Genomic DNA, 22,835 nt, shown 5'->3' with positions numbered 1-22,835 from the left:
AAGAACCTAAACACTAGACTGTAAATTTTCATCTCCCCTGAAGAGTATGGAAGGGACAGCTCCAGTATTTATTTAGTATATAGTGGTAAACATTGACAAGAGTGTTTTGTATTTCATTACATTTTAGAATAGTTCCAAAATATGTACCTTGACCAAAGTTGTGACATACAGAACGTTAGATGTGATGCTTCTCAGAGTAAAGATATTAACGACTAAGAGCTTTTCAATTTTAATGTAAAGCTATTCCATTCAATACATGTTGAACGAGTCCAACTTGAAAACATTCATAAAGCTTTCTCCGTAAAGGGTATCACCACATATTCAATCATGCATCTTACATCGTGAGCCCTTTTCACATGTATCTATAATATGTATATTATGAATTGATCTAGAATATTAATATAGACAAGAGATTAGATTTACCCCGCTCACAGTGCGTGCCTTCCCATCCATCACTACAGACACACTGATACCTATTGACCTCATCAATGCATGTTGCTCCATTCAGACAAGGATTACTGGAACATTCCAGGATTTCTGTTTGGAAAGAAAGGACAAAGAAATATCTCAACAGTACATTGAAATACTATCTAAAACTATCGTCTGACCTGTGCCATACATAATACATCCGAAGTAGGAAGACAACTTCCTCATCCAATTCAACTGAGTACAAACAGTGACATCTTTACGTGATTTTGTACTGCCATATATTTTCACGCAGCGTCAGTTTATAACATACGTCTTCTGTAATATACATAATGCGATATAATATATATATATATATATATATATATATATATATACATATTGTTACGGGAGGTTAATTTGGCCTAACGAACCATCATAACCACCAAAATACCCAGACTCTCAAACAAGGTGTTTGGTCGATCTCGGTCATCTTTGAACTCTTTTATTTCCATATTCCTCCGCGGAACAATCAAGTGCCCAGAAATGATAGTACAATGCACATGTATCCATAACACTTCCCCCCTAAAAGAGTGCATTTAACGTTTTAACACAAATGGACTCTATGTACGTTGGCACAATATTTTGGAACAGCATTGTACATTCCTCTTCCAATTCACTCTTATAACTCCATGAGTTTACCATGGTTACATCATTATAAGAACACATAAACAAAGTATGCTATGGCTATATCATCATCACAACCTGTGATAAAACATGTACGACTTTAGTACCATTCAACATGTTCCAATCTTACACTCTCGTGAGTTACTGCTGCTTGTGAGTTACAGCATACTGGAATTGCATGTAGTTGTGCAACACTGAATACTGCAATGTTAACTTTCTCAACACGTTAACCTTTATGCAATCATGTTATGCATACAGCACAAACAATACATTTGTACCAAAATCATGTGGTTTCCTCGTTAGAACACACATGCAACATAAATCAATTTTTTACACTGTCATTATCAAATGATTCAAGTTCAAGTTCAAGTTCAAGTTCATATTTATTCGTTTTTTATACCAATACATAACACAAACATAAATCTCACTTTCTTAAGTGACAAAATCAATGCATACAATTGTACAGAGAAAACAACAATAATAGCACAAAAAAAAAAACTAACAGTATCGATACATTGCAATAGTTGCTAAGACAACGAAAGTGAAATAGTTTTCAATATAATTATGCACTGTGTGAAAAAAACGGAGGGACCCACTAAAAAGACAGAGCTTGTAGAGTGTGGGCCCCTCGTTATTAGAAGTCCGATGTAAAAATTGAATTGAAAACAGCAAAAAATCCGCACAAAAAGTTCGTCACAAAAAAAGTTTGGCAGCCCACTAAGAGACAGACGAACAAACAGTTATACATAGAACAACTACAAACAGAGTAATGAACATGCAACAGGACTGGGACAGCAACAAGACTACTTGTAGGAGGAAAAACAAGAAAAAAAACTGACATGACGACACAAGAGGAAACAAAACTATAGCGTGATAAAGAGGTAACAAAATAGACAGGAATATGCAACACAGATGACGATCCTCGGGGGTTTGAGGAAGAAAGAGAAGAAGAAAAAAGAATATAGAAAAAAAAAACCCTGCAACTGCGAAGTATAGGTTAACGAAAATCTTATAATCAAGGCTTGAGCAATAGTTACAATAATAAAGAGAACGGCAATGCCGATATTGCGGATGAGTAGCAAAGTAAGCCTATAAACTAATCTGACTCTGCGAGTCGTCATTATAAGATTGCAAAAGAAAAGACTTTAATCTCCTTTTAAATGAGTATATAGATGGAGCAGATTTTAAATCATGGTTCAGGGAATTCCAATAATTTGGTCCAGTGTAAATAAGTGTATTCTTTGCTAAAATCGTTCGAAGAAGTGGTAAATGAAACTCGTTAGAACGTCGGGTGGGGTAATTATGGAAGGATTGATTTTTTTTGAAACATAAAATCAAAGATAGGTGGGAGTAAATTGTTATCATACATATACATAAATTGACCTAAGTTAAATAAGAATAATTCGTTTATTTTCAATAGCTTATAACAGTCAAACAATGCATTTGTATGTGAACGTGTAGGAGAATTAGAAATGATACGGAGGGCTTTCTTTTGCAATAATAACACTCTATTCAGCAGCGTCTGATGAGTATTGCCCCAAGCTAAAATTCCATAATTAAGGTAAGGGAGTATCAAAGAGGAGTATAACACCAGTAGGGTCTTTTCAGGAATATAAAATTTCAGTCTATTCATAACACCTATATTGCGAGAAATAATTTTGCAGATATGATCTATATGTATTTTCCAAGAAAGTTTATTATCTACAAAAATACCAAGAAATTTAAAATATGACACACTTTCTAAATTACAATCATTCAGAACTATTTGTGAGTTCAAAGAATCCACAGTATTGCTGAAAAGCATATATTTTGTTTTTTGAACATTCAGAGATAACTTGTTAGCTCTGACCCAGTTGGTCACTTTTTTCAATTCCGTATTTACTTGTTGAACTAGAACATCGATATCGTTATGGGCAAGAAAAACACTGGTATCATCAGCAAAGTGTATAAAAGAAAGTAGCTCTGAAACAGAGGAAAAATCATTGATATAAATAATGAATAACAGCGGCCCTAAGAGACTTCCCTGTGGAACGCCACACTTAACATCTCTTATAACTGAATGATTATCTTTAATTGAAACAAACTGTTTTCTGTTAGCTAAATAACTCTTGAACCACTCCAAGGCCTTCCCACGTATTCCATAGTGCGATAACTTATGGAGCAAAATGTTATGATTAATCGTGTCGAAGGCCTTGGAGAAGTCCAAGAATATACTAATTAAATGAGAATGGTTGTCGGTTGCATTAACAACTTTATCAATAAAATGAAGAACTGCATGGATAGTACTGTGTCTCTCTCGAAAACCAAACTGGCAATTTGTGAATATTTTATGCACATTACAAAAATTAATAGTTCTGATGTATATTATTTTTTCTAAAACTTTCGACAATGAAGATAATAAAGAGATTGGACGATAATTGCTGACATCCAAATTATTACCTTTCTTAAATATTGGAATTACTTTAGCCAATTTCATTTTATCAGGAAAAATACCATTAGAAATTGACAGATTAAAAATGTGGGCCAAGGGATCTGCAACTGAGGATATAACACCTTTAAGGATACAATTATCTATATCATCATAACCGGAAGTTCGTTTGTTTGTTAAAGAGGATACAATGTCGATAATCTCATGTCTATTTGTTGGAGTTAAAAAAATAGAATTTGGGTTATTCTGGCCTAAGAATTCAGTAAAATTCTGTTCTGTAGCCGGAATACCATGAGCAAGCGTTTCACCTATTTTTGAAAAATAAGAATTAAAAATATTTGCAATATCAACAGGGTCATCGATTGTTTCATCATCCCACTTTATTTCACAAATTTCTGCTTTTTTGTTCGGAATATTCATAGCCTGTTTTAAAACTTTCCAGGTATTTTTAATATCAGACTTGTATCTCAACAGCTGCTGAGAATAATACCTTTTCTTTTCCAAACGTAAAATCCTGGTTAATGTGTTTTTATATGATGTATATTTGTTCTTTGTTCGTTCAGTTTTTTCCATTTTGTATTTATAATACAATCGATTTTTTCTGTTTATTGAACGGAGAATTGATTTAGAAATCCATGGTAACCTAGGTGTCTTTTTATAATCCATTTTACCTTTTTGCTTTGGAATAATAACATCCAAAAAAAAATCAAACATTTCCATAAAATTATCAAAAGACTCATTAACATCATCGCTTTCATACACTCGTGACCAATCAGCATTGTCAAGAGCAGCATCAAGACTGGCTAATTTTTCACATGAAATTTTGCGTTTGAATAAAGGAGATGAAGGTTTTGCGTCATTGACTAAGGTTTTCAAAGTAAAGTGGGTCATAATTGGATAATGGTCGGTCACATCTGAAAGAACTATAAAAGATTCGGGAAGGGGTAGGATATTGCAAAACAAATTGTCAATTAAAGTAGCAGAGTGATCCGTGATGCGAGTCGGTTTGGAAATGAGTGGCAGAAAGGATGAAGACAAAAGTGTTTCAAGAAACTCGTTGGGAATATGATCATTTCCAGATTTTAGCAAATCAATATTATAATCACCAAGAAGAAAGCAATCCTTATTTCGAAAAACTGGGGTTTTCAACACGTCTGAAAGATAAGTCACAAAATCTAAAATATTTGAATTTGGAGGTCTATATATTATGCCCAATAACACATTCCTACATCCTGGGATATAAATTTCTACAAAAAGAGATTCAACGGTGTTATCCATTCTAGAAATGTCGTTATGAACAATACATTTGTAAATACTTGATACGTAAAATGCCACACCGCCTCCACTTCTGTCCGATCTATTACTGACATACATATTGTATCCGTCAATTGCAAAGGAATCTTCCGTAGTGGAAGTCAACCAGGTTTCGCTAAGTCCAATGACAGAAAGTGATTGGCTAGCATCGGATTCTAATAAAAACTTTAACTCATCGAAATGCTTATTCAAACTTCTTATGTTTAAATGCAACAAAGAAAATGTGTCTTTACAGAAACTAAAGTACATATCTTTACATTGATTTACTGTGACGTAATTACATGACATATTCAAATTTAAATCATTAGTAAAATCATAAGGCAGTTCATTTACCGCTGAATTAAGATTATCGGCAACTAAGTTGTCATAAGGAGTTGTTTGAGTAATTGGTGCCTCATCAACTGAGTCGGATTCAGATGTTGTGAGCCTACACAATTCAAAAAAATCATCATTTGGCACGGAATGAAAGGGTGCATTCGAGAGATCAGCCATAACAAAAGACGAGATTGCCTAAAATATAAACCTGCATTAACAGTATAGGTGCAATGGAGAAGTGCCAATGTATTATGCAAAGGGAGAATAACCAGCAGACGGAATGTGACAAAGCACGGGAAATAATCGATGCACATAGCAATGTGCATGGGTTGCGTAAATACCTGAATAAATAGAGGATCGTTGCGAAGGAAGAGAACTGGGAATAAAAGAATGCAGGATAAGTTGAGCTAGAAGGGTCAGTAACAATGAGAGAGAAGAACAAGGAACACACAGAACAGGTGAGCGAAGATTCGAGTGTCTCGGTGGGCTTCCGATAAATAATAAAAAGATATACGTACACAAAAAGTTCGGCTGAGCAGAATAGAAGAGAGAGAAATGAGTGTATGAAAACTGAAAAAGCCAGATTTATGGCATAGTGACGTAACAAAAGCAATAAAAACATAGCTATATACAGACAAATGACTGGTATACACATCGGTAGCAAATTTACTGCGAGTAAAACGGGCAATGGCGCCTTGAAAATCCACATAGGCAATAAAAAAAGAGGACAGAAATACTGGTGGTACAGAAATCTTATCATTACTATGTTTCCATAGGATGTGTATTTATGTGCTGCCTGTGTACCCTTTCTATACATAAACCTGAACATCCTACATGCTAAATACGAAAGGGTTACATAATTCATGCTCTATACACTAGTACATTTCTCACAAGGGAAGACTGCGGATACTCAGGTAAAGGCCCAGAATTCGTACACTCAGATCAGAGGAGTATTAAAAGGTATGGACTATCCTTTAAAAAACAAATATTTTCTTTAGAGGGAAAATGTAACATAGATGAACATTGATAATCGTCTTTATCAGGGATAAAGAGGGAAAAAATATGATATATGTTTGTCTGTTTTTGTTTTTGTTTTTTTTTTTTTCGTGCATAATGTTATTTACATTCAAAAACTATTTTTTTTTTCAACATATCCGGGCATCGGGAGATACTCCAGCCACATGGTGGCGCTGTTTATACATGTGTTAAGGGCTCAGTTGCGTATTCGTTCTTCCAAACAGCAAACTACTCAGTTGCGTATTCGTTCTTCCAAATAGCAAACTACGTTTTTTAACCTCTTATTTATCACTAGCATTCAAACAAACCAAAATATGCAATCAAACAAGAGGACAGTAGAATTACTAGGAAGAAAAAAAAAAAGAAACCAGCAAGATCACAGTGAGTTCCAATAAACAATATTTCGAAACTTGCTTTTCTAGCAGACTACAACAAAATTTTCACCTAAAGAGGCAAAATATTGTGATGTATGAGACTGTAATTGATATAGGGATTGCCTCTAAAGACAGAGGTGGTTACTTGGATGAAAAACTGGTGATATAATACACTTATAGATTCACATATCATTCTTGAGCTGATGTCAAGTATAAACCTGGACATTGTATAATCCAATGAAATATTGTTTCATATAGCATGGTTCACACGTAAATGCATGACCATTAGCCCCAGATCAAACTAAGCGCTCAGCTAATAATCATTCATTCATGTCAAACATTGAGTATGGAACTGAATGGCACCTGAGTAGACCTTAATGGTCGTCTTTATCAAACGGGGGTGGGGGTGGAGTGGAGTAGGAAGCAATTGAGACGCATTCACTGGCATGCGAACGTGCAATAGCACAAATTGATTTTATGTACCCGAGTTCTAGAAATAGGAAATGAAAAAACAACAACAACAACAACAACAATAGATTACAATACCAACACCAATCTCAAGATGGTGTTGTTGATAGTATATAGACAAACGGTTTGCTTCCGAACTACAGATGAAGAGCTTACTCCCGGGAGAACTAAATCCATACATAGAATGGACCCATCGCCCCCGGAAGCAAGCCGCTCTATGTCATATAGAACTCATCACGGATTACAAGCTCAAGAAATAAAAGAACAAGAAAACTAAGTCCGATACAAACAAACAACAGACAAGAGCAGCGCACGGGTAACCACCAAGGCACTGAGCTTTTTACAAAATTAGATATTCATTCACACATACACATGAAATGGAGCAAATATAATTTGTGTAGCGTAACAAGTTGTGGGAGCGAAAGCAACAAAAAAAAAAAACAACAGGAGGAGAGAAAATTTCTCCCTCAGGGAAAGTCTGGTTACTCAGATGAACATACGGTTATCATTCATTAGCTACTCGTCTGTTTGTTTATCTGGACATCGTATACAATACATATGAATATTTCATATTTATAAACAGTATTATCCTACATGAGTCATACCAAAATACGTAAACTTAAAATTGGAATTAGATCGCAGATATGCATTGCTCAACATACCTGCATACTCGCCTTACAAAAAAAATTAGGCACTCCCGATCAAAATCTTTAATTACTTTCGTGTCTGGTACTGAATTTGGGCTAAAAATAAGCAGGTATTGTTCAAACCATTCTCGTTTTGCAGTGACAAATCTGCACACTGTGTTACCATAAAATCTCCTATCCATTCAATAATGCAGTCGTTTATCCAAAACACTATTGAGAAAAAATGCCTTTATCTAGGATACACCTTGTGTTTAAAACAAACCCAAATGATATGGGGATATGGTATGATCTTAAAGTCGGAACAAGGACATAGAAAAGAAAATATGCATATATACCATAAAATATCCTATCCATTCAATAATGCAGTCTTTTATCCAAAACACTATTGAGAAAAAATGCCTTTATCTCGGATATACCTTGTGTTTAAAACAAACCCAAACGATATGGGGATATGGTAGGATCTTAAAGTCGGAACAAGGACATAGAAAAGAAAATATGCATATATCGCGTACCGTACCACCAGGGAGGTGGATTCTTCCTACCTCCCTGGTACCACAAAATACCTACAAAACATATCCAAAACCCAAACGACAAGGGTCAGTGACGGGAAGAAATACATTTACCCATCAAAGAGATGGAAAAAAAGTTATGCAAGTAATCTTTTCATCATTACAATGGGCCGTTAGATTATGTCTGTATCACCAAAGAATACCCTCGTGAGGTTCTTTTTTTTTCAAATAATAGAATTTGCTTGTTTAAGAGGTTCTGCTTGATACCAGGCCAAAAGGGAGAAAAACAAATCTAGCATATTACCCCAAATGATTATGCTGTTGATGCCAATGAAAATGAAGCCATAGGTACTTTTCTGTCTTAGACGAAATATCATACCAATCATCTACCTGCAAGCATGTATCTGCATTATGCGCATTGCATAACAATAGACACAGCAAGACAGCAAAGCAAGATAAGACGTGCTAATATCGGGCCATCTCGCCATTCAACCATATTATTGACATTAATAAAAAAAAACCCGGATTACATGATCACGTCGAATAGATTCCTCTTAAAGGATTTTTTTTAAGATTCAATTTGTAAATAAAGGGTAATAACTTTATTCTTTTTTAAACTTATAAAAACCTCACACAGACAAGTCACAACATTCAGCGTATAAATAAAATTGTAAATTATCTTTAACATTTGAGATGGGATTTCACTTATTGCATTTCACTTACGACAGTTACGAGAAGTAGGCCAAAATGAGCGATGGTCAAGATGCAAAGACATGTAAGCAGCTCTTTGAGGGGTTGTCAGTCCTATCAGTCCCTTCCGTGATTGATACAGCGTGACAGGCTAATTACGCTTCTGGTTATTATAGCAATAGATGCAACGGGAAGATGTTGCCAGCAGCGGAACCATTAATATCGATTGCACTATATCAAAGGCTAACTGTATCCGAAATGTTCCAATTGGGTTGTTTGTGGTGAGCAGGAAACAAATTTATCGGAGTTACGTAAAGGGAAACAACTGCGTGCGGTCCTGCATAAAATTATGCGGAGTGGTTATATTGACGTAAGAAAAAAAAGAACAAGGAAAATCAGCGATTAGACGTATAAAAGGTCGCGTTTCGTCTGCTATTAATAACATAACATGGCCTGCAACATTGGTCTGGGCGTCTGGATAGATGTGGAGCATTCCGGGCATTGGAGCTAGGAGTTACGTGTACACGATGATCACCGCTTGGTTGTATGTGACATCCAGAAGATGTGCAAAGGCTGCGATCCGATTGTCAAAACATCCCGTTAAAAGGATCTCCGATACATTAGATAAGATTAAAGGTCGCGGTTCATTGCCGGATCTGCCGCTCACATTATGCATAGCTTCTGGAGAAAGGCAAACTTTCGAACAACGTGAACGGCTTGTATGTAGCGAGAGTAACGATCCGAGAGTATTGAGAGAAGTATCAAATAATTATAGAATTCTAGTGAACTCTTACATTTCACACACTCAGCATCAGAGCATTACGTAAGGTATTTCGCGGACAAGAGTGCGTTGAAACGTATACTAGTAAGCTCACAAATTTATCACCACACTAAGATTTGAAGTGTTGCAAAGCGTTTCGTTGTGATGGTGCTGTTTCAGGCAGAAATCTGGTGGATGAGGTAAGGATTACGCAACTCCTCAAGTCCGCTGCGCACGTAGGACAGTGACCAGGATGTAACAGATTGCGAGGCTTTGAATAAAATGCCGATAATGAGTACAAATTTGAATACGAAGTAAGGCTTGGAATTCTTGGTATTTAGTTTGTAATAGACAGTCAAATGGAAAATCCGGCATTGCGTTCATGTTTTGGCGTTCCAGTGGTATATCCTAGCGTGGTGAGGTGTTAAAAGGGTAATGACAGAAGCAGAACATGATGGTCATAGTCAGTCTATTATGTGAGTTTAGGAAATACATAATTTCCAAAAATAATAATCCGTAAGTCTTTTTGCTTCACTTACATTGCTTTAAACGCCGAAATAAGCTTAGTTGAGTAGACACAGGTGCACTGGTAATAAACTGGCTAGATGCAAGACTCATACCGAATATGAGCCGGTCTATGGTGAAGCGGGTTGACCACCAACAGCTCCCTCCGTCATGGGGGCCAGGGATGGGGGTTGTGACTCTTCGTTGGATGCAATGGTAGCGTTGGGTTGGGGCGTGGCTTTCTCGGAGTTGCGGGTGGCTGAATAAAATGGCGCGGGGTTACCTTTTTGATCTCTCCATCTTCCGCCAGCGAAGTGGAAGCGGGTTCCGGCCTGAAATGCGCTCTGCACCTCTGTTTTCCATTTACTCTTTTCCAGTCGATCCATTTTGGTGAGATCATCGATGACATACATGTCATTGCCGGCGAGAAGTCGTCGTTGCTGCGAAACCACATATCTCTTATCCTGATACGAAAGTAGTTTGACCAGGAAATGTCGGGGTTTGCCAGGGAGTTTTGGTCCGTCTCTATGTGCGCGTTCAATCTTAGGATTTTCCATATGAAAATGACTGCACAGAAACTGTTTAGCAACTTCCATAGGATTCTCATTGAGTTGTTCTTTCAGTCCCACAATGCGAAAGTTGTTTTTACGGGAAAATCTTTCCAGCTTGTTTTCAGCCGCGGCGGCTTTTTGCAGCAGAGCTTCATGATTTTGAACTCTGAGTTCCAAATTCCGCATTTTTTTCTCCAGTGGGTCAACTCGCTTCTCCAAGTCGTTGGTTCGAGCAGCTTGAAACTCTAACGCTTTTTCGAGATCCTTGAACATGGAGCGAATATCTGCGATTCCCTGTCGGACGAAGGTCTCGAAGTCAGCATGAGAGTCCTCCATTCGCTCTATGTTCTCCGCCGGAGTTCTGGCATGTTCCTTTCGTTGAGCACCGCTTCTTAATCCGTAGCTCATGATTGAACCGCGCGCGTGAAAGATTCTGTATAAAACTCGTGGATTATCAAGAGCGCACAACGCACACGTCCTCACAGATCGATTTCCATTCACCAATTTTTTCGTGTACCTGTGTACAACGATTATAAAACACGTCATCTCTTCCACAAGCAACTGCATATAATCCAACTGTTGTAATCATACAACCTAAAACCAAAACATCATATTCCATGATATGTGACTTGCATATACCTGTAGACGTTGTATTAGCATCTATTGAAATGTCAAGATATCAACAAATGTCATATACCCTAATTATGTTTCTGAAAACTTGCCTGTCAACATACAAAACACCAAGAGTATGACCTACCTAACAAAGCATCAAATGAACCTGAATGAGATATCCCCGATGATAACCTGTGTGTATACCTGTATACATCCCTGTATAACACAGTTCACTTAAATACAATTGTACATGCCTGTTGGTATATTGGATCAACTGTGAAATACTGGACACCTTCGCCAAGGCAATGATTGAACTATAACAATGAGCAAAAGCTATGTACATGTATAACTATATAATTTCTGTACCTAATACAGTATACATGCTAATTAAATCCAAAAGGCAACATCCAATAAACTTAGGGTGTATGCCACAACAAATTTAACCAATACCTGTACATGTACAAGTATAAAACTTCAAATACCTGAACGGTACCTACATTACTCGATACATAAAATTCTCTATACAAACAGCAACACTACCTGTTTGAAGTCATTTTACCAACAACTCACATTCTTGACAACTGTTGATGGCTAGTGTAACTTAAAACAGCCTTCATAATGTCTTCTTTTGGAGAGTGACTCAAAGCACAATTATAGCTTGCTGTGTTTCCTTATTAACACAAACATGTCTGAAGATACTTCCTTGTTGTTATTTACACATTCAAAGTGCCATTCATGCTGTTGGCATCACAATTATAGTGTATGCAAAATACATACATAAACATGATGTACACACACTTTCCTGTGTACTTGCAAAACAGAATTACACCTGTTTAAAGTGTCACAAACATAAAATACATTTGCACAATTGTTGCATCTGGCAACAATACAAAATATCGAGATGTCTCAATTAAGCACGGGAAAGTGTGTCCGCGACAATGTTTTCCTTTCCGCGAATGTGCCTAATGTCAAGGTTATACTCCTGTAGGATTAAACTCCATCGCATCAGTCTCTGGTTTTTGTTTCTCATTCTGTTGACGAATGTCAGTGGGTTGTGATCAGTCCACACAACAACGGGTTGAGTTGTGCTGCCCACGTAGACATCAAAATGGCTGAGCGAAAGAATTAATGCTAGGGTCTCCTTCTCAACGGTAGAATACCTCCGCTGGTGCGCGTTAAACTTCTTCGAGAAGTAGCAGACTGGTCTGTCCACTCCATCGTCATCAGCTTGCATCAGCACGGCGCCTGCTCCGACATCGCTGGCATCGACAGCTAGGCTGAAGCCTTTTGTGAAGTCCGGCGCTGCCAACACAGGACCACTCGACAGGATTGCCTTCACTTGGTCAAACGCAGACTGGCATGCGGCTGACCACTGGAACTTCACGTTCTTCCGCAGGAGATCAGTCAAGGGTGCCACAATATCCGAGAAGTTATGGCAGAAGCGACGGTAGTATCCGGCCATGCCGATGAATCTCATCAGCTCCTTCCTCGTCTTGGGAACGGGGACATCTTGGACTGCTTCTACCACATACATGACTGGTTTCGCACTTTCACCTGCACTTCCCTCAACATACTTCTTCAACATGTTGATGTGACACAACCGTTTCTTTTTCTTCCTGTCTGGCGTCTGAATGATGTAATTCACATCACTCAATCTCTCCTCCACGACATAGGGACCAGAGAAGCGAGCACACAGAGGATTACCAGGAATGGGCAGCAGTATCAATACCTTTTCACCGGGACTGAACATCCTTTCCCTGGACCTCTTATCAAACAACTGTTTCATGTTCTTTTGACTGTTTCTCAAATGTCCAGCAGCAAATTCACGTGCACGAGTCAGCCTACCACGGAACGTGGTCACATAATTCAACAAACCGGGTGACTCATCCTCACCCAACAGCTTCTCTCTCAAGACCTTCAATGGACCACGAACCTCGTGTCCAAACACTAACTCAAAGGGACTAAATCCTAAGGACTCTTGCACAGACTCTCGCACCGAGAAAAGCAACAACGGCAAGCCTTCATCCCAGTCCTTCTCGACCTCAAAGCAGTATGTTCTCATCATGTTCTTCAGCGTCTGATGAAAACGCTCCAGAGCGCCTTGACTCTGTGGATGATAGGCACTCGAGGTTACACATTTGATACCCAACTCACGCATCACTTGCTGAAATATCTTTGAAGTGAAGTTGGAACCCTGGTCTGATTGCACCACCTTTGGCAAGCCAACCGTTGTAAAGAACTTCACTAACGCCTTGCTAACGTTCTGTGCAGTGATACGCCGAAGTGGCACAGCTTCTGGAAATCTCGTAGAAGCGCACATCATAGTGAGCAAGTACTCATGTCCAGCCTTTGTCTTTGGCAAAGGACCAACACAGTCTATGATAACTGTGCTAAACGGCTCATCAAATGCTGGTATGGGCTTCAGGGGAGCAGGAGGAATCTTCTGATTAGGTTTTCCCACCACTTGACAAACATGACAAGTCCTACAGAAATCTGAAACATCCCGTCTCAAGCCAGGCCAAAAGAAGTGTTTCAAAATCTTGTCAACCGTCTTATTGACTCCAAGATGACCACCAAGAGCTGACTCATGCGACACACTCAAAATGTGTTTACGAAATACTGTTGGGATGACAATTTGGTGAACTTCTCGCCATTCTTCATCACTGGAAGAGTCAACTGGCATCCACTTCCTCATCAACACATCTCCTTTCTTATAGTAGCAAGTCCTCTCACTCAGTGCTTCTTCTTCAGCAAGAGCACTATCACACAACGCTACCAACTGTGGATCATTCTTCTGTGCGTCAATCAAAGAGCTCTTGTTCAACCCAATCTCAGTTTCATCTACAGGCTGAGACTCATCCACTATCTGATGTGATTTTGATGCTGCGGTTCTACTTGCTTCTACATCATCTAACCGACAGAAGAAACTCCCTTCTAGACTGATATCCTCTGGTCTAGCCTTCAATTCAGACTCCTCTGATTTTCTAAACATGGAACGTGTGACTACACAAGCTGGGAAAACTTCAGGGAATTCCTGAACCAATGCAGCTGTCTCATTTCCTTCTTTATCCAAAGGGACTGCACTGACCACTGGAATAGTCACTTTGTCTCCTGCAAGATCATTGCCTAATATCAATGCTACACCATCCATAGGAAGTGATTTCCTAACACCAAGGCTCACCCTTCCTGAAACTAGGCCTGACTGCAAATCGACTGTGTGAAGAGGGGCTTCAACGTAACCTCCTTCTACTCCTTGTAACAGTACACTTGTGCCTGTGGACGAAGTTTGCCCAAAAGGAAGGACACTGTCGAGAATCAATGACTGGGATGCACCAGTATCTCGCAGGATGGTAACCTTTCTGGCTTCATCACACCCTACCAATGACACATAGCCTACAGAAGTGAATGGTTCATACTGAGACTTAATCTTTTCTTGATCAGCTGACTTAATCACACTCTGAACTTGTTCACACCAATCACCTGCCGATTCCACTGAACGACTCACCAATCCATTGGGATGAGACTTCATTTCTTTGTCTTTTTCCTGTTTTTTCTTGTTCAGAATGGGACAATTAGACTTCACATGCCCTGGTTGCCTACAATGGAAACACACAATAGGCTTCTCAGTGTTCCTACCTTTCTTGTCAGTCTCATTTCCCACCACTAGACCAGCTTTCATCTCTGTCTTACTGCTAGAATTTGTCTTGCCAACACGTAGACGATTAGGAGCTGCATATTTGCTTCCTACATACCTGTTTCCATGACTACGGGACAAAGTATACTCATCAGCCACTGTACTAGCTACCAACAAAGTTTTCACTTTCCGTTCCTCAATATGCGAACGCACCTCTTGAGGTAGCGAATTCTTAAACTCCTCTAGTAGCACAAGTTCCCGCAAATCTTCAACAGTATCCACGCCGACTGATTGCAGCCAACGAGTGAAGGCAATTTCCTTCACTTTTGCAAATTCTCTGAATGACTGTGACTCCAGTTTTCTACTATTCCTGAATTTTTGTCTGTACGCTTCAGGAACCAAGGCGTACGCGTTCAGAATTGCCTTTTTTACTGTTGCATAATCCTGAGCTTCTTCGCGCGACAGTGAAGCATAAGCATCACATGCCTTTCCCTTTAACTTAGTCTGCAAAAGATGAGGCCATTTTTCTTTCGGCCACTCCATGCTATCCGCCACCTGTTCGAAATGCAGGAAATACCTATCCACATCTCCTTCATCGAACTCAGGGACCATTCTGACATTTTTGGCGATATCAAAATGCCCACCACTGACGCTTACACCATACTCTCTCTCACCGACTTGACGAGCCCTTTCAAGAGAAACCCTCTCTCTCTCTAACTCAATTCTCGCTTTTTCAAGTTCAAGCTCTTTCAGACGTACTTCTACACTCCCTTGCACATCACCAGGGGGACTACCTGATATGCTACGCAATGCCTGGAGGGGAAATACTTCTTCATCTACAAGAAATTTGATCGTGTGCTGTGTAATCTCTGACTTTTTCATTGTGCTCTTCACAGCAGGAACCTTGTAGTTTTCTGCAACACGCAACAGATCAACCTTTTTCAAGGTTAGCAACTCCTCAACTGTGGGTGAATCCACAAACTTCTCAATGGAAAAATCTTGATCTTTCTCCATTCTGCACCAATAATGTACAGTTAATAGTGCAACAAGAAAACCTGACTTCTCACCAGCCAGCCAGCTGAAAAAACCCTTTTCAATTGAAGAAAACCAGTCGCACTATAAACAATAACCCGTATGCTATACCACACAAGACCCGACTGGGAATAACCCGTATGCTACACCACATACGAACCGACTTGGAATAACCCGTGTGCTAAACCACACACGAACAACAATGGCATAACCCGTGTGCTAAACCACACACAAACCACCGTGGAATAACCCGTGTGCTATACCACACACGAACAACCATGAAATCACCTGTATGCTAAACCACATACAAACCACCGTGGAATAACCCGTGTGCTAAACCACACACGAACCACCGTGAAATCACCTGTATGCTAAACCACATACAAACCGCCGTAGAATAACCCGTATGCTGAACCACACACGAACCACCACGTACGGGACCAACGACCAACGTTTGACCAACGTTTCCACGCAGACACTACACACACGCAGCGTATACCCAGATTAAACCATCCTAAACACTACGCACGTGCCAAATTAACCCTTTCGATCCCGAAAGAAATACGAACGTGAGTTTCCCTCACGCAGACACAGAAAGACGACCGATTTACATCAAAATGTATACCATATCACTCCGCGTCCATCTCCGTGCATACACACACGTACACACACTACGCCGTAAACGCACCATGCTTTCTCAAATCGTAACACCTTCACATACAGTACACTGTAACAATCACGATGCAAACGACATACGTAGTTGCGCGACGTAAACTGTATCGCGATCGCCCATGTCCACGACATAGCATAGAGTGCTACACACGCTACTCACCGAAATTCATCGGCCAAGCGAGAACGAAAAAACACTCCTGGCATGCCTGGGATAATATCAAACCCGACCAAATCACCTAAGTCCGCAGAAACCCTGCCGAACTCTCGTGACGTGCCCCCAATTTGTTACGGGAGGTTAATTTGGCCTAACGAACCATCATAACCACCAAAATACCCAGACTCTCAAACAAGGTGTTTGGTCGATCTCGGTCATCTTTGAACTCTTTTATTTCCATATTCCTCCGCGGAACAATCAAGTGCCCAGAAATGATAGTACAATGCACATGTATCCATAACAATATATACAATCGTCATACACATCATCATATTATACTATAATACTACAAGATATAACAGAAGCGAGCTCAGACAAAAAAAAAGCATTTCAAACAGCATTCAAAGCATAAGAAATTGAATAGGAAAGAAGAGCCTTGTCATGCTGTGTATGTTGAGTGTCCAATCATACATCGCACTGATGAAGAGGATTGTAGTCAATTGTGACAGTAACAATAAAAGTGCTGTTTATGTCAGTGGAAGACATTTATAGCCAAATATGTGGAATAAACATAAGCTGCATTGTAATGCGTGTTGTGTCACTAACCTTGCTGGCAGTTGGTCCCCGTCCAGCCATCCACACAGTCACACGTGTAGAAGTTAATGTTATCCGTGCACTGTCCACCGTTAAGACATGGGTTGCTGGAGCACTCGTCGATATCTGTTAAATTTACGAACATTCAGGTGTAGCTGATTTAGAATTCCATTTCAAAACTTAATGATTGTAATAAAATTAACAACAGTACTTGCACCTACTATAAAAGTTATAGATCACAAAATGTGCACGGGGTGACTGATGAATATTAGAACATTAAAGATAAAGCTTACCACATTACATCGGATTATGACGCATATTGTTACGTTATCAACAGAATTCCTACAGACAGTGACCTCATTGGCACATTTCTGATACACACTGACTCTTGTAAGTCAATAATTACAAGTCGTCGTTACCTTCTTCACAGTTTATTCCTTGGAAGCCATCTCGGCAATCACACGTGTATCTGTTTATCTCATCACTACACGCTCCACCGTTCATACATGGCGAACTGGCGCACTCGTCAATCTCTGAAAATAGAATAAAATGAACACATACAATAATATCTTAATGCTACCCTACATCATGTAAGTTTCAGTTATGTTTGCAACATGTAACAAATACAACAACAGTTTAATCACATCAAAATGAACATGTACGCCTACACTCGTCCGTCCATGTGCAGTATAGACTGAAGATAAATAGAATATGGTAAATGGTCATCTGTTCAGACCAAATGGCGAATTCTTGAACTGTATTCATTGAATCACTTTACAGTGGAAAGCGTTGCTTTGACAGGGCATTAAGTTTTGCCTAATACGAAGATAGAAATCTTATTGAAAAACATGATTCGTCCTTTTATTGTCTACTGGCATTGTAACTGAGTAAAGCACTTTTTAAGGATTGAAAAAATGTGGAAATTCATAAATTATTCCCACCAGCGAAAATACTTAATCACCATTATTGTTGTTTCTGATTAAAAAAAAAAGAATTGCTTCTGATTTTGCATAATTTACCAAATTCACACCGTGGCCCAGTAAACCCGGGAAAACAGATGCAGGTAAAGTCATTGACGTGATCAATGCAGGTCGCTCCATTTTCACATGGCCCGCTAAGACACTCTTGGATATCTGCAAACAAAGTGATAAACATGTCAAATTATGTTGCATGTATGAAACGCTATAGACAGAATACGCAACATGAGTTTTGTGATCATTTAAAAGCAGAAATTCAATATCTAGATTAAAATTAACTCTTAAAGCATTTTAACATACACGAGATGATATCAATAAGCAAACTCTTATGCAAAATGAAAGCGGAAATACGGTGCACGCACCAAAATCACAAGCAAACAAACAAACAAACAAACAAGATAACAGTATAATGGTGTGAGTGCGGTATGGGGGCTTTACTGTAAGAAAAATGTCTCAATCATGTTCTCAAAACGTGCATCTTAATCAGGCTTTCGTCGTTCAACAACAACAATTCTATTCTTGCCAAAAAAAAAAAAAAATCCCCGAAACCAGCAATTACAAACAGGTGAATAGAGCCGGTGATAGAGGGGTAACACCTACCCGATTCGCATCGTACCCCGGTGTACCCGGGACGACAGGTACAGGTAAATAGGTTCACCCGGTCTGTGCAGGTCCCTCCATTCTCACACGGGTTGCTTGCACACTCGTTGATTTCTGTCAAGAGAGTGATAATGACATGATTACTGCCCTAAAACTGATTTATCAATTTCATGCGTTATAGACCAATTCGAGACCATCAGATGGGGCAGATTCTTTTCCACTTGAGCAGGAGACTTTTTTTTTTCAGGAACGTTTCTTGACTTGAGCTGTGGTGCAATGAATGTTTTTATTTCTTTACAACATTGTCATCATAAACCGGAAAGTAGGGCTTTCCAAGGAAAAACATTTATCTAAGAATGTTTGCTACTGCCGCGTACTGATCACAATAATCTCCACACACCATATTATTGATGGCGAAATTCCATAGAATGCTGGTGGGTCGGGATCTCTGTTTCGTTTCGTATTTTCTACAAGCCTTTGTTTCTGCACTAGAAAAGCATAATCATAACAGTACCTTCTTATCATAACTAAACGACAACTATCATAAAGAGTCGCCATCTTCCCATCGCAGATATGCTAGACAATTGGTATGGCGTTTGAAATAATGACTCGTGTGAAAATCTTTCTTTAAAATGTATCTATCTAAAAAAATCAGCAGCAAGTGGTAATGGAATATTGCATCTGTACCCTTTGCCAATAGGAAACAAAATAGTCAAATGATGTATCGATTTTACTCACCAAATTGGCAATTGTTTCCATCGTATCCTGGAGCGCATTGACAGCTGTATTGATTGACCTCGTTGTGACAGGTGGCTCCGTTTTGACACGGGTTACTCGCACACTCGTTGATGTCTGCAGAAAAGGCACATAAAAAGAGTTACACGATCTGCCTACTGTATGCCACCGAAATCATAATGTGAGTGACACAAAACACATTTTAAAACCGCAAATAGTTTTTTTTTTTTCTGTCACATCGTACGTTGATATATATATAGTATATATTTTCATTTTATATTGTTTTTGCACAGTTTGGATGGCATTAAGAAAACAAATGTGCAATGAACATATTTTTGTCTTGACATTGAATTTGATGAGTTGTCTGGCAAGGGGATTTTATTATCATAATATACTTGAAAATGAAGATTTTGATGATATCACAAGGAGAAAGAATTACCTGTTTCACAATGAGTGCCAGTGAATCCTGTGACACAGAGACACACATAGCCATCGATCCCATCAAAGCAGGTCGCACCATTCTGACAAGGATCGCTGCTACATTCTTGTCGATCTGTATCAAGTTTTTGTGATAAACGAGACCATGTTAAACGGTATAGTATCTCCACGAAATGCCATTCAACGATCTTGAAGTTGAAATTAATCAGACTGAAATGCTGATGATATTAGACTGAAAAAAAATGTTGGTCTCTGTCCACGAGGAATTACGTGAAGTACTTCCATACTTCCAAGTGAAATCTATTAACAACCTTTTCAAACGGAGAATTACTTAATAATCTCAAATATTGACATGCCACAGACTGTTTTGAATACAATTTGGGGAATGAACCTATGACACAATAACAGGCTCTCCTGATAATTATAAATGCAGAACTATAGCATTTGTTAACATTTGCTCTCTTCATTCAAAACAATTTCACAAGACCTGAACGGACAGTTCATAAATAATATCTCGGATCACTTCGACAAAAGCTTTAACGTAATCCTTAAGTATCAAGTACTTTCTATTGTATATATAATAGAGCAATATATCATGCTACCATAAACACCACTTAATTCAACTAGAAAGTAATTAAACGTGGAAGGCTGTAATTTGGCGACTAGTTCACACCTGTTTGACAGTTGTAACCATGCCATCCAGGCGGACAGGTGCAGAAATATATATCCGTTCCGTCAGTACAAACTCCACCATTTTCACAGGGGGCGCTGGCACACTCATCGATGTCTGTCGAGAAGTAAACACACAGTGATATCATTAATGTATGTAGTATTCATAATATTCATGAAGTTCAGTCAAAGTAAAAGATTAAAAAGGGCTGAATGTAATTAACTACAGTCAAATGAGAACATTTTGCTGTAACTCACCTTGTATACTTCCATGGATTGACATTAATAAAGGATGTGGAAATTTTCTCCTTTTCTATCAGGAATGAGAGAAATACCTCCTTATTCAAGACATGTTTATAAAATCATACCTTCATCACATACTGTTCCAGTCCATCCAGACGCACAATCGCAAGTGAAACTATTTGTTCCATCTATGCAGGTTCCGCCGTTTTGACAGGGGAGACTCGAGCATTCGTTGATTTCTGTGGAAAGTGATTGAAATCAAATATACTTTTCGCTATCAGGTATCATATACATTCATGTATAATAAATAAATAGATTCGTGGTGTCGGAGCGGAAAACAATGCCTAGCAAACATTGATATGTAGACACGACTCGTCTGAAGAAAGGTCTACTTGTTTCTCTCATTTTTTTTTCCAGAATTTGGTCTGATATCCAGTGGCGTATCTAGGGGAAACGGCGCCCGGGGCAAGCGCGAAAATTGCGCCCCTAATTTCTGAAAAAGTGTTCAACCCCAACCCCATCCCGGTAGGGACTTTAAACAAAGTCTACTGCTTTTTTCAAGCACTTAAAAGGGGTCTTTTGAGGGTGATTTAAATGTAGCGAATTTTGATTTAAATGTAGCGAATTTTGGCGAGCGAGCGCAGCGAGCGAGCCGAAAATTTTTGTATTTCAGCTTACAAAACATGGAATTCTTGCCATTTTTTGCTTATCAAATCTTACAATTCTAATCAAGATATAGTGACGGCCTTATAGATAACGATTTATACCAACAAACTGAGGGCATTAAAAAAATACTCTAAATTAGTGCGCGCGAGTGAGCCGAAATTTGTATATTTCTGCGTCATCATCACGTTTTGTTCTTATCTCTCTTTTATATATATATATATATATATATATATATATATATATATATAAATATATATATATAAATTTTGGCGAGCGAGCGCAGCGAGCGAGCCGAAAATTTTTGTATTTCAGCTTACAAAACATGGAATTCTTGTCATTTTTTGCTTATTAAATCTTACAATTCTAATCAAGATATAGTGACGGCCTTACAGATAACAATTTATACCAACAAACTGAGGACTTTAAAAAAATACTCTAAATTAGTGCGCGCGAGTGAGCCGAAATTTGTATATTTCTGCGTCATCATCACGTTTTGTTCTTATCTCTCTTTTTTTTATAATAATATATATAAATTTTGGCGAGCGAGCGCAGCGAGCGAGCCGAAAATTTTTGTATTTCTTCTTACAAAACATGGAATTTTTGTCATTTTTTGCTTATTAAATCTTACAATTCTAATCAAGATATAGTGACGACCTTATAGATAACGATTTATACCAACAAACTGAAGCCGAAATTTGTATATTTCCACGTCATCATTACGTTTTTTTCTTATCTTTTTTGATTTTTTTTTGCGTCCCCCCCCCCGTATGTTCGAAACCGTTGGCGTCCTCTTTTGATCCAATCGGCGATCGCCTTCAGAACGAACGTTTTGTTCTTATCTTCTTCTTCCTCTTTTTGATAAATTTTGGCGAGTGAGCGCAGCGAGCGAGCCGAAAATTTTTATATTTCAGCTTACTAAACATGGAACTCTTGTCATTTTTTGCTTATTGAATCTTACAATTCTAATCAAGATATAGTGACGGCCTTATAGATAACGATTTATACCATCAAACTGACGACTTGAAAAAATACTCTAAATTAGTACGAGCGAGTGAGCCGAAATTTGTATATTTCCGCGTCATCATTGCGTTTTGTTCTTATCTTGTTTGATTTGGGGGTTTTTTGCGCCCCCCCCCCGTA

At 38.7% G+C, this 22,835-nt stretch overlaps 1 protein-coding gene across 1 annotated transcript in view; it reads right to left on the bottom strand.

Annotated features, from left to right (window-relative positions):
- Nucleotides 1–22,835, bottom strand: part of LOC139741047 (uncharacterized) — a 61,820-nt gene that overhangs the window by 17,482 nt on the left and 21,503 nt on the right. Inside the window, exons 24-32 of the mRNA XM_071651634.1 lie at nucleotides 21,155–21,268; nucleotides 20,791–20,904; nucleotides 20,119–20,232; nucleotides 19,683–19,796; nucleotides 18,945–19,058; nucleotides 18,387–18,500; nucleotides 17,787–17,900; nucleotides 17,380–17,493; nucleotides 424–537 (exon numbers count right to left, since the gene is read on the bottom strand). Coding sequence (XP_071507735.1) covers nucleotides 424–537; nucleotides 17,380–17,493; nucleotides 17,787–17,900; nucleotides 18,387–18,500; nucleotides 18,945–19,058; nucleotides 19,683–19,796; nucleotides 20,119–20,232; nucleotides 20,791–20,904; nucleotides 21,155–21,268 — 1,026 coding nt within the window. The remainder of the gene's footprint in view (nucleotides 1–423; nucleotides 538–17,379; nucleotides 17,494–17,786; nucleotides 17,901–18,386; nucleotides 18,501–18,944; nucleotides 19,059–19,682; nucleotides 19,797–20,118; nucleotides 20,233–20,790; nucleotides 20,905–21,154; nucleotides 21,269–22,835) is intronic.

This window comes from Diadema antillarum, unplaced genomic scaffold, assembly GCF_040938485.1.
Source record: "Diadema antillarum isolate AM-2024a unplaced genomic scaffold, OU_Dant_1.0 seq00000900_RagTag, whole genome shotgun sequence".
NCBI classification, from domain to species: Eukaryota; Metazoa; Echinodermata; class Echinoidea; order Diadematoida; family Diadematidae; genus Diadema; species Diadema antillarum.
The sequence above is the reverse complement of the archived record's forward strand: the minus strand, read 5'-3'. Positions and strand labels throughout refer to the sequence as shown.